At 44.0% G+C, this 16,729-nt stretch overlaps 2 protein-coding genes across 2 annotated transcripts in view; both read right to left on the bottom strand.

The window, feature by feature from the left end:
* The window catches only part of LOC119422547 (apoptosis-stimulating of p53 protein 2-like), a gene marked incomplete at its 5' end in the record, with an annotated part of 23,680 nt that extends 18,048 nt beyond the window's left edge, over nucleotides 1-5,632 (bottom strand). The window contains one exon of the mRNA XM_037689924.1: nucleotides 5,564-5,632. Within this exon, the coding sequence (XP_037545852.1) occupies nucleotides 5,564-5,632 (69 nt within the window). The remainder of the gene's footprint in view (nucleotides 1-5,563) is intronic.
* A 453-nt stretch (nucleotides 5,633-6,085) lies between these two features.
* The window catches only part of LOC119422546 (apoptosis-stimulating of p53 protein 2), a gene marked incomplete at its 5' end in the record, with an annotated part of 54,496 nt that continues 43,852 nt past the window's right edge, over nucleotides 6,086-16,729 (bottom strand). Inside the window, 4 exon segments of the mRNA XM_037689923.1 lie at nucleotides 6,086-6,090; nucleotides 6,137-6,556; nucleotides 6,885-7,260; nucleotides 11,388-11,500. Of these exon segments, the coding sequence (XP_037545851.1) occupies nucleotides 6,086-6,090; nucleotides 6,137-6,556; nucleotides 6,885-7,260; nucleotides 11,388-11,500 (914 nt within the window).

Raw genomic sequence — 16,729 nt, 5'->3', positions numbered from 1 at the left:
AGTGGGTGACTGGTTTTTACAGGTGTCATCACTGGCATCTCAGTGGGCGACTGGTTTTTACAGGTGTCACCACTGGCGCTGCAGCCACCAAGATAACTCTGTCCAACGTCCCCCCGTTTATCAGCGACGAGTTTCTGATAAAGGAGTTGTCCAGACACGGGAAGGTGGTGTCCCCGATTAAAAAAGTGTTGACGGGGTGTAAATCACCACTTCTCAAACACGTTGTCTCCCACAGGAGAACACTGTTCATGGTTCTGAACAAGCGGGGGGAAGAGTTTAATGTGCAATTACATGTTAAACTGGATGATTTTGAATATCTTTTATTCACTACTTCTGCGAATATGAAATGTTTTGGATGTGGCCAGGAGGGGCACGCAATAAAAATGTGCACAAACAGGGCCGGGCTGGCTCCGCCCGCTGCTGCGAGGAACCCCACGGCTGCGGCCGGGGGGTTCCCCGCTGGGGGAATGGAGCTGGGGGCCCCAACCCAGATGAAGAAACGAGGGAAAAGAAAAAATATTGAAGTTGCTGCACGGGCCAGCAAGATGTGTGCAGAGATGAAGGAGGGAGCAGAGAGCAGTGACAGTAAGGGCTGGTGCTCTGACTTCAGTGAAGCCTCTGTCTCACAGGCTGACAGCACTGAACCCCGGTACCCTGTAGAATCCTTCCTGTCCTTCCTCAAGCAAACCAAAGGGCTGAGAGGAGTTAAAGTTGAAAGTTATTTTCCTAACCTGAGAACATTTTATTTCTCAGCCAGACATCACATCAGACACAAAGAAGAGTCCGGTTTTACAGATCAAGAAACATTCAGATTAAAGAAAATAATGAGCAAAGTCAGAAAACAATTCTGAACAAATGATGAACAGCAGCATTTTAATATTTCTTATAGTCTTTTTGTACACGCTTTTAAACCTCTCACTCACCATGGATGCTTTTAAAATAGCATCATTAAACCTGAACGGGGCCAGAGAGGCTGTGAAGCGCGCACTGGTTTACCAAACCATAAAGTATAAAAAAAATGGACATTTTATTTTTACAAGAGACGCACAGTGATCCATCCAATGAGACAGCGTGGTGCAGCGAGTGGGAAGAGGAGGCCATTTTTAGCCACGGCACCTCCCAGAGTGCAGGAGTGGGACTCCTCTTCTCTAAAGCTTTTACTCCCAGCCACATAGAGGAGGTGCAACACATTGTTCAGGGAAGGTGTCTTTTAGTCAAAGCTGGGTTTGAACATTTTAATGTAACTTTTATTAATATTTATGCTCCCACTGCCAATGCAGAGAAACAATGTTTTTTAGAAAAAATTGGGGAAAGGTTGGGAGATTGTGGGTCTGAGGATCATGTTTTTATAGGAGGGGATTTTAATTGTACTGAAAACGAGTTTTTAGACTGCAATCATGCAGAGCCTCATCCAGCAGCCCAGCGCGCTCTGCGGCAGCTGGTCTCGTCTCGTGGCCTGGTGGACGTATGGAGGAGGATGCACACAGGCTCCAGACAGTGCACGTGGTCCCACTGTAAAGAGAATCGCATTTCTTTGGCTCGCCTTGACCGGTTTTATTGTTTTAAACATCATTTTAACGTGTTTAAAGCCTGTCGGATTTTAACAGTAGCTTTTACGGATCATTCGCTGGTTTTAGGTTTTTATCAGAAACATCTTACCTAAGAGCGCCTACTGGCATTTTAACTCCGTTTTAACTTATGACCGTAGTTTTAAGGAGATTCTGAGTTATTTTATGAAGGTTTTTAGACAGAGGAAGGGTGATTTTACTTGTCTGCAACAGCGGTGGGACCACGGGAAAGTACAAATAAAACAGCTGTGTCAACAGCACATGCTCAATGTTACTGGCAACATCACAAGATCTATCAAAGATCTGGAGACTGATGTAGTGGAACTAGAGCACCTCAGTGAAACCACAGGAAATCGAGAGCACATTGAAGCCCTCAAATCTAAAAGGTTAGTTTTAACAAACCTGCTGGACGCAAAAGTCCAGGGTGCGTTGGTCAGGTCGTGGATGCAGAACATCACAGAGATGGATGCACCTTCCAGCTTCTTCTTCAGCCTGGAGAGGAAGCACGGGCAGAGAAAACTCATCCACTCTCTGTTGTCGGACACCGGGCAGCAGCTGAGTGAGCCGAGCCAGATCAGGAGGAGGGCTGTGGAGTTTTACTCCTCGTTATTCAAAAGTGAATACAAGAGGAACGACGAGCTGTTCAGGGAGTTCTGCAGTGGACTACCCCAGGTCTCTGAGGAGACCAACGCTGACCTGGAGCACCCCCTTGGGCTTCAGGAGCTCCACGCAGCCCTCCAGAACATGCAAGGCCAGAAAGCTCCCGGCGTCGACGGACTCACTGTGGAGTTCTATAAGGCCTACTGGGACATCCTGGCAGAGGATCTGCTCCATGTCTTCAGTGAAAGCCTGACCACTGGTTTGCTCCCGCTGTCGTGCCGCAGAGCGGTCGTCACCCTCCTGCCCAAAAAAGGGAACCTGCAGGAGATGAAGAATTGGCGCCCGGTGTCCCTTCTCTGCACCGACTACAAAATCTTCTCCAAGGTCCTGGCAACCAGGATGAGAGAAGCAATGGAACAGGTCATCCATCGAGACCAGACTTATTGCATCCCCAGCAGGTCCATGGTAGATAATATCTACCTGATTCGAGATGTTTTGGAAGTCTCCAGTTCATTGGGTCTGAACACAGCGTTGGTCTCACTTGACCAAGAAAAGGCTTTTGACCGCGTTGAGCACAGCTTCCTCTGGGAAACCATGGAGGGGTTCGGGTTCAGCGCTGGTTTCATAGCCAAGGTCCAGGTGCTGTACAGTAACATTGAGAGTGTGCTGAAAGTCAACGGTAGCCTGTGTGCTCCTTTTAGGGTGTATAGAGGTGTTCAGCAGGGCTGTGTGCTCTCTGGAATGCTCTATGCGCTCTCCCTGGAACCCCTCCTTAAAAAGATCTGTTCAAGTGTTCGTGGTTTAGTTTTACCTGGTTTTAACAGTAACATAATTTTATCTGCCTACGCTGATGACGTTGTTGTTTTTATAAAAAACCAACAAGATGCCGACACACTAAGTGAGGTCACTGAGAGTTTTTCCACCCTGGCTGCTGCAAGGGTGAACTGGGTAAAGAGCACAGCCTTCACTGTGGGTGAGTGGCCTGAAGGGCTCCCAGTTCTCCCTCAAAACCTCCCGTGGAAGAGAGACGGGCTTAAATACCTCGGCATCCATCTAGGGGATAAAGCTCAACTGCAAAAGAACTGGGAAAATGTGGAACAAAAGGTCAGGAGCAAATTAGAAAAATGGAAATGGCTACACACTCAAATGTCCTACAGAGGCAGAGTGTTGGTTTTAAACAACCTGGTCGCATCACAACTGTGGCACAAACTTTGTGTTTTAGACCCACCTCCAGGCCTGTTGGTAAAGATCCAGTCTGAGATGGTGGAGTTCTTTTGGAAAGGTTGACATTGGGTGCCACAGTCTGTGCTGTTTTTACCGAGAGAGGAGGGGGGACAGGGCCTTGTCCACCTGGCCAGCAGAACGGCTACGTTTCGATTACAGTTCCTCCAGAAATACCTGGCAGGACCTCCTGACACTGTGTGGAGGGACGTGGCCAGCTGCATTCTTAGACGTGTGAGCGGGTTGGGGCTGGATGCTGCTCAGTTTCTGACCAATGTTAGCCTTTTAAAGTTAAAGAGGTTACCCCAGTTTTATCAGAGTGTTTTTAAATTGTTTTCCTTTTTTAACCCAAACAGATCAAGAACGTATAAGTCTCTGCATTGGCTTTTAGAGGAACCACTAATCTGTGGTGCAAGACTGGACGTTTCTAATAGCACGGTACCAGGTCTGTCAGGGGTGCTGTGCGGGTCTGGGACGGTGACTCTGAGGCGGCTGGTGGAGACGGCCGGACCAGACTTGTCCAGTGTCCAAGAGGTGCTTTCATTGCTTGGAGTCCGGTCTGCCAGGCTGGTGCGGCGCTTCCTGGACCGGGTGAAGGAGAGGATCACAGCAGGGGAGGAGCGTCTCCTGCAGCTGTGGTCCGGGGGAGATCACCTGCCTGACCCAATGGACCTCTTCCTGGACATCAACCTAGATCCCGACTTCGCGGACAGTAGTGGACCTCTGTTGTGCAACACGGACCCACAAATAGACTTGTGCAGAACGGGTCCAAAAGTGCTCTATAAGACTTGTGTTAAAGTCCTAAACAAGAGAACTCTGCACAACAGAGCTGTCAGTGTGTGGGACGGCAAGCTTGGAGGACAGAAGTCCCAGTGGAGGACGCTTTACAAACCTCCCATAAAAAAACGGACTGGTGATCTCCAATGGAGGATCCTTCATGGCGCCATCGCAACGAACTCTTTCCTATCGATCATCAGTCCTGAGGTTTTAAACGAGTGTCCTTTTTGCAGTTTGTCCGAGAGTGTTTTTCATGTTTTTATGGATTGTGTACGACGGACTGCTCTTTTTAACCTAATGACGAGGACTTTTAGCTTTTTTGATACCATTTTTACCAAATCTGTTTTTATTAATTGTGTATATTACAGCAAAGCCACTAAGAGTAAATCCAGAATTTTAAACTTTTTAGTTGCCAAAGCCAAAATGGCAATGTATTTATCTCGCAGAGACAGACTGCAGGCTGGACCTCAACTTGACGCCGTGTCTCTGTGGAAGTGCAACATCAAGGCCAGACTGGTGTTGGAGTTTTGCTTCCACAGAGACACTGGAGACTTGGACAACTTTGTGGAACTGTGGGGCTTTAAAAAGGTTTTATGTACAGTTTCTGACAAAGGAGAACTAAAATACAACAAACTCCTCATGTGAACACTGTTAAGAAAAAAAAAAAACCTTAACATGATGATGTTTTTAACATTGTTTTATTAATTTATTGTGCAAATAAATTTTTGTAAAAAATCAAAAAATCAATCCTTCCTTCCTTCCTTCCTTCCTTCCTTCCTTCCTTCCTTCCTTCCTTCCTTCCTCCCTCCCTTCCTCCCTCCCTCCCAATAATGGTGACCATAGCCCATACACATGTCACCATCATGTCTTAATATGGCTGGATTTGTTGCGTAACCAGGTATCACACAATATTTTGTTGTGATTGACATAACGATCAACACTGATACCAAATGAGTACATCTTAATGCATCAAATTAGACATTATGGTATTGATAGCAACACCAAACAAAATACATCTAAATTCATCAAACTAAATGTTACAATGATTGAAACAATCATTTTTAACAAGGAAAATACTGATTATACTGATTAAAATACAGATTATTTGTAAGCCCAGTTCATACTTCTTTAAGTTTCCCTCCTAAAAGTCAGTTTGAAGGGTTACATAGCTCCATCCTTTCACACTGTCCGTACATCAAAATAAACTCTCCGGCTCCCAGGTGTAAACGTACAGAAGAGAGGCAGTTCTGGTGATCAGACTGTTGAACCCAAAATGTTGTCTCAAACATACTGAATTTCTCAAACCTCATAAATTCCTTACAGTTTCTGAGAAGATGTACTAGCATCTCTAACCCTGGTATTTCTGCAGATTAAGACCAGATGATGCTGTAACTTACATCGTAAATGACTCTTTGGACAAGATCGTACTCGCCCTCCAGAGAGGAGTCCAGCAGCAAGGCCAGAGGGCTGAACTGGACCCTCACACCACGGTCATTCCTGTCTGGACCAGTTTTACGGAGAATAGAGCGTTTCCCCTGAGAGACAGAGTAGAACGGCAGTGAAAGATGAATCTGATTTATTTGTAGTTATTATTTAGGCACACTGTATCATAAGAATCTTGACACCATTACTCACAGGAGGCACTGAGACCTGTCCAGTGATCTCTGGTGGTTGTAAGTTGAGGGACTCATCCCTATGCTCTGTCTTGCCACCACTGGGGTACGGTGGAGGTGGATATGGAGGAAACTCTTCTGGAAAGTAGTCCTTGTGAGCTAACGTGGACGAGCATTCCTTTTCATCTTCCTTGTCCTCCAGTGGAGGGGGCAGGAAGCCACAGGAGCTAGGATCAGGTATAGGTGCACGTGGGGGCAGTGGAGGTGGAGCTTTGCTGTCATTGGGGCTTTGAGATGATTGTTGCTTCAAGCTGTTTATGCAGTTGTCTTCGTTTATGGAGGATGCATCTGTCCCACCTATCCTGTCCTCGGAAACATATGTCCCTGCTGCGCTGACTGTCTCCATGGGGATGGTTTCCATAGCAGCCAGAGTGGTCTTTTGGTAGAGCAGTTTCAGGATGTTGGGTCCAGACGGACCTTCAGGCTCCGTGATAGAGTTGCGTTTCTTCAGAGGTCGAGGGACAGCGTGCAGCCGGCGGCGAACAGCCTCGAGGTCAGCATCATTGGGGTTTTTGTGTGGGTTGGACAGGAAGGGGAGGAGTTTGGTGGGGCTTAGAGGCCGAGGGGTTGCACGTTCTATTGTGTCACTTTCTCCTGTACTTTGCAAATTGTTTTCAGCCTCGTTTGTGTCGGACCCACAAAATCCAGAATTTATGGCAGTGTTGTCTGAGCTGACTGTTTGCTGCCCCCCACTGGTTGCTACTGGTTTTCCATACACTGGGGAAAAATAAACAAAAAATAATCACTAATAGTTTAAAAATACTTCAAGGGATGCACAATATTATCTGCATGTCTGCATGGCTAATATGCATTTTCAAAGGATAATGTAGGCAGTAGACAAAACATGCTGATAAAAATCAAATCTAGCTCGGTTGTGGCTAACATCAGGATTGTGGATGGGAAGAAATTATCCAAACTTGTTTAAGTTTGTAGTTTGGATTTGACATGATGTGTAAAGATCATCATGTGAGACATAAAACAATAGTTTAAACAAATTTTTCCAAGTGACCCTGATTTGGGTTATCGTGAGTTTTTACCAAATTACCTGGGGGCTTGCTGCGGGGGAGTGTGCCCTGGCCTGGTTGGTACCCCTTTCCTGGAGTAGCTTGTTGGGTGTACATGGAGTAGATGGATGAAGCTGCCAGAGACTGAGGCTTCTGCAGAACAGGAGCAGGGCCATCTGAGAGGTCAGGGGTGTATGGTCGAACAGTAGCAGCTGGGGGGCTCTCCTGTTTGTTGGGCAAAGGGAGGGTGTTGCTGTGGATGGACAGGACTCCAGGAGCCTTGAGGTGACCACCAACAGGCCTAACCTTCTTACCGGGGAACGTCCCAGTGTTATACAACGGCTTGGACAAGGTTGATTTTGGCTTACTAGGAACTGGAGGTGGCAGCATCATCTTGGACAGACTTTTACCTGAGGCCTGTTTGTGAGAAACAAAGCAGCCTTATTGTGGATACTATGAAAACTAATGCCGAGTGCTGGGATTTGTAGCTGAGACTGAATTGTTAAACTGAAAATGATTAGAATAAAAGCTAAAATGATCAAAACAGAAGTTGAAGGCTAAAGGTCGTTTCATACTACATTCAAAGCTGAACAGTCGGCTCACTGTCACGTGGTTGTGGGACGTACGTTTTCACACACACCTCGTCCATGAGACACGGCACAGAGCTCTTGGGAAACCCCTCCTGAAGCAGTATCTGTCAAGGCACGGGTTTCTTCCCGCCACTCTGACCCTGCATCTGCCATTTAGCCACATATCTGCCATTGAGAGCACCACACTTTTCAGCAGACGGACTCCTTTGTGCACGATCTCTGTGCACTTTCCATCCAGGAGTTTTTGGCCATGTGACTCTTTCTAAGTTTGTCTGCAAGTCGTATTTTCTGACTGTCTTGGCCAACTGTTTAAAGCTGTCCGTGTTGCTTGCAGGTACAACAGCTGGCTTCTGGAAGTGGAGTAGTTGAAGCAAAATGACTATTGCTCTCTGAGTGCTTTTACACAAGTACGCCCACAATCTTCTGACCAGTCACCCAATACTTTGCTCATACTTCTGTGACAAAACGTTCGGCCTGGGCCTTGCGTCGAGAAGGGACAGACAAAAGCTAATCTGAGAACAAAACAACCTAACTAACTATTTCAATGAGAGCTGATTTCTCAGCTTTGGATGGGGTATGAAACACAGTTAAACAGCAAAACAAAATCTAAAAATAAAGCCAGTATGCTAAAGTTGATTTTTTTTTTTAAAAGCACAACACTTTTCTTCATTCATTTCAGTGAGAAAAATGTAAATACATGTAAATACTTCTTTCTTTCACAGAACAAGAAATCTTAGTCATCACTCAGCATTAAGACAACTAGTACAAAATGAGTCAATTTAGTGGATAGTATAAATATTGATACAATCAGAAAAATCTCAATTATCTATTAACATGATGCAGTAAAAAGTACAGCAGTCCCTATTTTATCACAGGAGTTTCGTACCCTGAAGCCTCGCAATAAGTGAAAAACCGCAAAGTAGGAATAGTAGTACAAGTAGTAAATAGTAGTTTATTTAAGTATAAATAAATATGTATATAAATAACGATATACAGGTCCTTCTCATAAAATTAGCATATTGTGATAAAGGTCATTATTTTCCATAATGTAATGATAAAAATGAAACTTTCATATATTTCAGATTCATTGCACACCAACTGAAATATTTCAGGTCTTTAATTGTTTTAATACTGATGATTATGGCATACAGCTCATGAAAACCCAAAATGCCTGTCCCAAAAAATTAGCATATCATGAAAAGGTTCTCTAAACAATCTATTAACCTAACCATCTGAATCAACAACGTAACTCTAAACACCTGCAAAAGATTCCTGAGGCTTTTAAAAACTCCCAGCCTTGTTCATTACTCAAAACCACAATCATGGGTAAGACTGCCGACCTGACTGCTGTCCAGAAGGCCATCATTGACACCCTCAAGCAAGAGGGTAAGACACAGAAAGAAATTGCTGAACAAATAGGCTGTTCCCAGAGTGCTGTATCAAGGCACCTCAGTGGGAAGTCTGTGGGAAGGGAAAAGTGTGGCAGAAAACGCTGCACAACGAGAAGAGGTGACCGGACCCTGAGGAGGATTGTGGAGAAGGGCCGATTCCAGACCTTGGAGGACCTGTGGAAGCAGTGGACTGAGTCTGGAGTAGAAATATCCAGAGCCACCGTGCACAGGCGTGTGCAGGAAATGGGCTACAGGTGCCACATTCCCCAGGTCAAGCCACTTTTGAACAAGAGACTGTGTCAGAAGCATCTCGCCTGGGACTGCTGCTGAGTGGTCCAAAGTTATGTTCTCTGATTACAGTAAATTTTGCATTTCCTTTGGAAATCAAAGTCCCAGAGTCTGGAGGAAGAGAGGAGACACATAATTTACATTGCTTGAGGTCCAGTGTCAAGTTTCCAGTCACTGGGGTGCCATGTCATCTGCTGGTGTTGGTCCACTGTTTTATCAAGGGCAGGGTCAATGCAGCTATCAGGAGATTTTGGAGCACTTCATACTTCCATCTGCTGAAAAGCTTTATGGAGATGAAGATTTCATTTTTCAGCACGACCTGGCACCTGCTCACAGTGCCAGAACCACTGGTAAATGGTTTACTGACCATGGTATTACTGTGCTCAATTGGCCTGCCAACTCTCCTGACCTGAACCCCATAGAGAACCTGTGGGATATTGTGAAGAGAAAGTTGAGAGAACAAGACCCAACACTCTGGATGAGCTTAAGGCCGCTATCGAAGCATCCTGGGCCTCCATAACACCTCAGCAGTGCCACAGGCTGATTGCCTCCATGCCACGCCGCATTGAAGCAGTCATTCATGCAAAAGGATTCCAGACCAAGTATTGAGTGCATAACTGAACATGATTATTTGAAGGTTGGTGTTTTTTGTATTAAAAACACTTGTCTTTCATTGGTGGGATGAAATATGCTAATTTTTTGGGACAGGCATTTTGTGTTTTCATGAGCTGTATGCCATAATCATCAGTATTAAAACAATTAAAGACCTGAAATATTTCAGTTGGTGTGCAATGAATCTGAAATATATGAAAGTTTAATTTTGATCATTACATTATGGAAAATAATGACCTTTATCACAATATGCTAATTTTATGAGAAGGACCTGTATATCATGATATGTTTTTTGTATAAAACTTGCAATAGAATTTTTTTTAAAGCACAGGGTGTCCTTTGGCCATCATTTATTTTGAAAACTGATAGAACCACAAATAATCTCAAATAAGAAAATTCCACCACTAGGTCCAGAGAGTTTTTAATTAATAAACAAATCAAGTATTAGGCTTCTTTCTTGTAGTGCAAAACAGTGCAAAAGATATCAAATGTAGTTTTAGCCATATGTTTTAAACAAAAGAATATGTTGTTAACTCAACAGTTTCCAGTCTTCTCACTTAGGAAATGAACAGCAACAGAGCAGAATTTTACTCTGAAAACACTTCACCCTCCAACCCTCTAGTGGGCGTCTCCTTCCGCTTTAAGGAGAGCTGACACAAAATGGCGACCAGTTTCCTCTGTGGCTCTGACGAGAGGGTCTCGCAGTAAAATCACACAACACAGCGTTCTTTTCACAGATCAGAGAGCAGGTTTCTCTAAAGATGACCAACGCTTACTTTAACTTTTGACAGGAAAAAAAAAAACTTTCGAGGGAACACAGCGTTTTGCGCATGCGTCTGAAAATGTCAACACTACGGCAAGCCGGCCGTAGTTAGCTTGTAGCTTTGCTCTTTAGCTCTCGAAGAAAATACTTTAACATCTCTTACGCACAGTTTTCAACTAAAAAAAGTAACGATTAAACTGACAACTCTGATTTTACATCAGACACAGCATTACTGCGGTTAGCCGGTAGAAGACAGATCTCTATCGTAGGCTAAATGTCTATCGTTTCTACCGTGTACCGTATATATTGCACATTCCTAATATTAAGGCGTTTTAAACCCTTCTCACACTCTTGCAATATTCTAAACAATGTTTCTAAACGCTAAAGCTCTAAAAGAGCACAGCATGTCATGATCTCAACTCTCCCACAGCTGCTCTCTGCCACATGTCAGCGCTCTCGGACACGCCCACTTCTTGGCTGCAGAGATATGACACACTGCAGGAGGAAGCTTCTCAGCAGGTGCTAAATAATTTCAAATAATTTATTTAAATAAAAATTCCATGCTGATCGTGCGGCTCAACCATCAATCATCTTACTTTGAAAAACCGCAATAGAGCGAGTCCGCGAAAAATGAACCACAAAGTAGCGAGGGACTACTGTACTTTGAACTACTTCATGATGTGGCTAAAGTCTCGTTCAAACATATTATGGAAATATAATGTTGTTTGGATTTATTTTAAATCTCTAAAAGGTGACCACTACAAGAAAAGTGTTCTACTTTCTGATCATATTCCTTATGATGGTCAGCTCACACAAGGTTAGTTGACTGTTGGGAGCTAATATTTTGATGCGATATATAAATATTAATATTTGAGTAAAAATATAGGAATAAGAGCGTACCGATACCTGATTATCCCTGAGCAGGTTTTCGGTGGTGTGACTGGATCGTGAGGGGAGGGGAGGCGGGAGGTCCAAATCAGAAAGGCTTTTCTGGTCTCTCAGCATCTCACCACCTGCATGAGATATTTTATTGTTCTTTCTGTGAAAACTTTTAATTAAAAAAAGTTTCAAATAACAGACTATTCATCAATCTGACAATTCCTCGCTTCCTTATTTCCTGCTTTTAGTGTAGTCGTGTATCTTCCATTTATTTTCTGTTCTTGCTCCAGCCTGTGCTGCGTCACACAAAGCTGGTGCCCATCTCCAGAGGCCAGCAGGTAGGAGGTCAGGTACATCCTGGACATGTGACCAGTTCTCAGGGCCACAATGTTTTTTTTTCTTTCTTCACCAAATATGTTCCAGTCCTAAACCAGAACCAGGGTTTGTTTAGGCAAGTATCTCCTGAGGTGCAACAAATTTCAGATGGAATTCACAGTAAAGTTTCCCAAAGATGTCTGGAAACATTCGTGGGGGTTTTCAGTCTCTTTGTCTCCCTCACAGGGGACCATGTATCTGGATTTGAGCATGTTTAAAAACCTAATGTTTTAAAATGTTTTTTTGTGGGCGTGTCAAACTTCTCAGTTGAGTCTCTGGAATTTGAGATCACTGGAGCATCATTTTTATGAACTACCATTGGTTTATATGTTTGCTACTGTATGGAAACATGTATGCACATACTGACACTATAAATCGTTTTGTACTTACAAAATGAAATGTTTAATGAAACTTCCAGTAATCACTCAGTCTTGGTGCAGAGCTTTGCTGTCTACTTTATGTTTCCTCCCTGAGCTCTACCTCTGACATGTGTTAGTATTCGACAGGCTCTTCAGTCTAAGTCCCCACCTGCTACTGTCCCTGCAGAGAGTCGCTCCAGCACCGTGAGCCCTTGACACCACTTGGGGATCACCTCTTCATGTCACCAGATAAGTGGAACAATGATATCAGTTTGAGCAATAACAAGTCTGTGATGTTCATATCTGTTCAAGGACGCACCCACACCTAACCTACATTTTGATTATTTTCTCCAATTCTTTCAATTAGTGCAGAAACATGCATGTGCCACAGGCTCGCTGCACTTGTAGCAGATGCTGTTTGCAGAGAAAGACCAGCCTACCCTGCTTTTGTTTTTAGGCTAACAGTTGTTTGTTTATGGAGTTTAATATCTGATTTGAAAAGGAATGTGTTTTTAATGTCCTCTGTCTTGAGGTCTGTTGCTGTTTAGAAACTGCTCAAGTAGCGAGCTGAGGTGGTATAATGTGCCCAGAGTTACACAGAAAAAATGTGCATGACCTGGAATGCAGATTTGCAAGTCATCCACACAAAGACAGGCTGCGATTTTCAAAAATTATCCCTGGAACGTGCTCCTGCGCAGTTCGTTGGTCACATGGTCACAAACAGAATTCAGTGAGGCTGCACGGGAACATCTGTCAATTTTCTAACAATTCTGCTTGACCCAGCACAGTGACATTAGGAACTGTTTTTATGTCCAGATCTACTGGATGTGAAACTCACATTCTTTGCAATTGCTGCTTATTTTAGTTTTACGTTATATAAATTAATTTTTTGTCCTGGTGCAATGTGGCAGCCAGTTCAAACAATGATAACTCAAAAACTGCAGTAATATGAAGTCATGATGAGGTCAAGTTATTCCACTTCTAATTTGACTTCTTATTCAGGATCAAGCAAAAATACAGTATTTCATCTTAAATTAGGTAAAGTAAAAAGTGAAATTTCTTCTTCTTCTTTCGGCTTTTCCTTCTTCAGGGGTCGCCACAGCGAGTCATCCTCCTCCATCTCTGTCCTCTGCATCCTCTGTCCTCACTCAAAATACCTTCATGTCCTCTCTAACTGCATCCATATATCTCCTCTTTGGCCTTCCACTCAGCCTTGTCACTCCTAAGGAGAACCTTAGCATCTTCATTTCTGCCACTTCCAGTTCTTTCTCCTGTCTTTTTGTCAATGCCACTGTCTCCAGACCAGACAACATAGCTTGTCTCACCACTCTCTTGTAAACTTTTCCTTTGACATTTGCTGACACCCTTTTGTCACAAATCACTCCTGAAACTTTTCTCCATCCTGCCTGGACTCTCTTTTTCACTTCTTTACCACATTCTCCATTTTCCTGGACAGTGGACCCCAAGTCCTTGAAGTCCTACACCTTTGTGACCTCTGCTCCTTGTAGCCTCACTGTTCCACCTCCTCCCTCTCATTCACACACATGGACTCTGTCTTACTACGGCTGACTTTCATTCCTCTTCTTTCAAGTGCATACCTCCACATCTCCAAGTTCTCTTCCAACTGTTCCCTGTTCTCACCACAGATCACAATGTCATCTGCAAACATCATCGTCCATGGGGATTCCTGCCTGACCTCATCTGTTAGTCGGTCCATCACCAGAGCAAACAAGAAGGGGCTTAGAGCCGATCCATGATGCACTCCCACCTCCACCTTGAAGCTATCTGTCACTCCTACAGCACATCTCACCACTGTCCTGCTGTCCTCATACATGTCCTGCTGTCCTCATACATGTCCTGTACCAGTCTAACATACTTTTCTGCCACTCCAGATTTCCTCATGCAATACCACACCTCCTCTCTTGGCACTCTGTCATATGCTTTTTCTAAATCCACAAAGACACAATGGAGTTCTTTCTGACCCTCTCTGTTCTTCTCCATCATCATCCTCAAAGCAAAGATGGATCTGTGGTGCTCTTTCTTGGCATGAAACCATCCTGCTGCTCACAGTCACCTCTCGTCTTGCTTCCACAACTCTCTCCCAGATCTTCATCGTGTGGCTCATCAACTTAATTCCCCTGTAGTTGCTACAACTCTGTACATCACCCTTGTTCTTAAAAATGGGCACCAGCACACTTCTTCTCCATTCCTCAGGCATTTTCTCACCCTCAAATATGTCATTGAATATTTGAGCCAAAAACCTCACTGCCATCTCTCCAAGACATTTCCAAACCTTCACTGATCATCAGGTCCTACTGCCTTCCCCATCTTCATTCTTTTCAGAGCTTTCCCTCACTAATCTTTCCCACTTCCTGGTCCACAGTTTCTATGACCTCTACTCTTCTTTCTCTTTCATTCTCTTCATTCATTAGCTCCTCAAAGTGCTCCTTCCATCTTCCCGTCACACTCTCCTCACTTGTTAGAACATTACCATTCCTATCTTTAATAAGCCTAACCTGCTGCACATCCTTTCCAGCCTGATCCCTCTGTCTTGCCAATCGGTACAAGTCCTTCTCACCCTCTTTAGTGTCCAGTCTCCCATACAACTCATCGTACGCCCTCTGCTTTGCCTTAGCTACTTCCCTCTTTGCTCTACGTCCCATCTCCTTATATTCCTGTCTCCTCTCTTCAGTCCTCTCACTGTCATATTTCTTCTCGTCTAACCTCTTTCTTTGAACATCTTCCTGCACTTCACTATCCCACCACCAGTGGTTTCCTTATCACCCATTCTCTGTCCAGATGACACACCAAGTACCTTCCTACCTGTCTCTCTAATTACTGTTGCTGTAGTAGTCCAGTCATTTGGAAGTTCTTTCTTACCACCCAGAGCCTTTAACAGCTCCTCTCTGAATTTCTCACAACATTCTTCCTTCTTCATCTTCCACCATTTGGTCTTCTCTGATTTTACTCTTCTTTTCTTCTTCACAACAACAGTCATTCTACACACAACCATCCGATGCTGTCTGGCCACGCTTTCCTCTGCCACAACCTTACAGTCTCCAATCTCCCTCAGGTTTCCTCTTCTACACAGAATGTAGTCGACCTGCGTACTCCTTCCTCCACTCTTATAGGTCACTCTATGTTCCTCCATCTTTTGGAAATAGGTGTTGACTACAGCCATTTCCATTCTCTTGGTAAAATCCACCACCATCTGTCCTTCCTGGTTTCTTTCCTTGACACCAAACCTACCCATCACTTCCTCATCCTCTGTTTCCTTCACCAACATGTCCATTCAGGACTGCTCCGATCACCACTCTCTCCTCCCTGGGAATACTCTCTATCACTTCATCCAGATCTTTCTCCTCCACATCACATCCAACCTGTGGAGCATAACTACTGACGATGTTTAGCATCAGACCTTCTACTTCTACCTTCAGGCACATCACTCTATCTGACGCTCTCTTCACCTCTACTACATTCTTTGTCAACTCCTCCTTCAGGACCACCCCTACTCCATTCCTCTTTCTATCCACACCATGGTAAAACAGTTTGAACCCTGCTCCAAAGCTGCGAGCCTTGCTGCCCTTCCACTTGGTCTCTTGGACACATAAAACATCTACCTTCCTTCTCTGCAAAAAGTGAAATTTAATGTGTAATTTTTTAAATGATGCTCACATTTTATTAGGTTGCTGGTCTCCTCTCCAGTGGTTCTGTACTCTGGCCCAGTAAAGAGTTGTGGCTGAGTTAGCACCAGTTTTTTAGTGCCAAAGTTTATAGTGGTGGAAATGGAAAGACCTGGTGCTACTTTAGCTCTGGCCCAGGTTTAGCACTGGAACGCATTTGGTGGAAAAACACCACAGACACAAGCACCCACTGGCTAATTTAGGCCCCGTCCACTCAGAAACACTGCCTTTAAAAAAAAACACACGCCTTTCTGTGCCGTTTCTAAACCTATTCCTGTAAACAGCATCATTTCTACAAATGTTTCCATCCACACAGAAACACAGAAAAACAATTCAAAACACTGCATAAACTACACCAGGCCTGTATGTGGCGCTGTAACGCTGCCATGAAAATACACCTAAAACATGAAGGAAGACATGGAGCAGACTCTAACTAGAAGATGAGAATCAGGACGTCTAATAGGGCGGCTGTGGCTGAGTGGTTAGAGCAGTTGTCCTCCAGTGCAAGAGTTGGAGGTTTGATTCCACCAGCAGTCACATGATGAAGTGTCCCTGGGCAAGACACTGAACCCCTCATCTCCTCTGATGTGTGTCCCATCAGTGTCTGAATGTGATCTAAAGCTCTGATTAGTCTCTAGAATGATTTGTTCAATTAGCTTTGTAGAGATCTAGTATAGAGCTGTATGAATGGGTAAATGAGGCACAGATTGTTGTAAAAAGTTTTGAGTATCTTGATAAGATAGAAAGGAGCTGTATATGTACAGTCCATTTAATACTAGAGCAAAAAATAAATCCTTTTTATTGACTGACAAAGTAGAACTGTTACTTTGTCACAATAAACTACTATCAACTGAGAGTCAAGTATCTTAAAAATCTTGGTGTTAGTTTTGATCAGGACGTGTCTTTTATCCCCCACATTAAAAACGTTACTAGAACCTCCTTCTTC

The sequence above is a fragment of the Nematolebias whitei genome, chromosome 16, assembly GCF_014905685.2.
Source record: "Nematolebias whitei isolate Nwh7 chromosome 16, NemWhi1, whole genome shotgun sequence".
In the NCBI taxonomy this organism is placed as follows: domain Eukaryota; kingdom Metazoa; phylum Chordata; class Actinopteri; order Cyprinodontiformes; family Rivulidae; genus Nematolebias; species Nematolebias whitei.
This window is presented reverse-complemented; position numbering and strand designations above follow the sequence as displayed.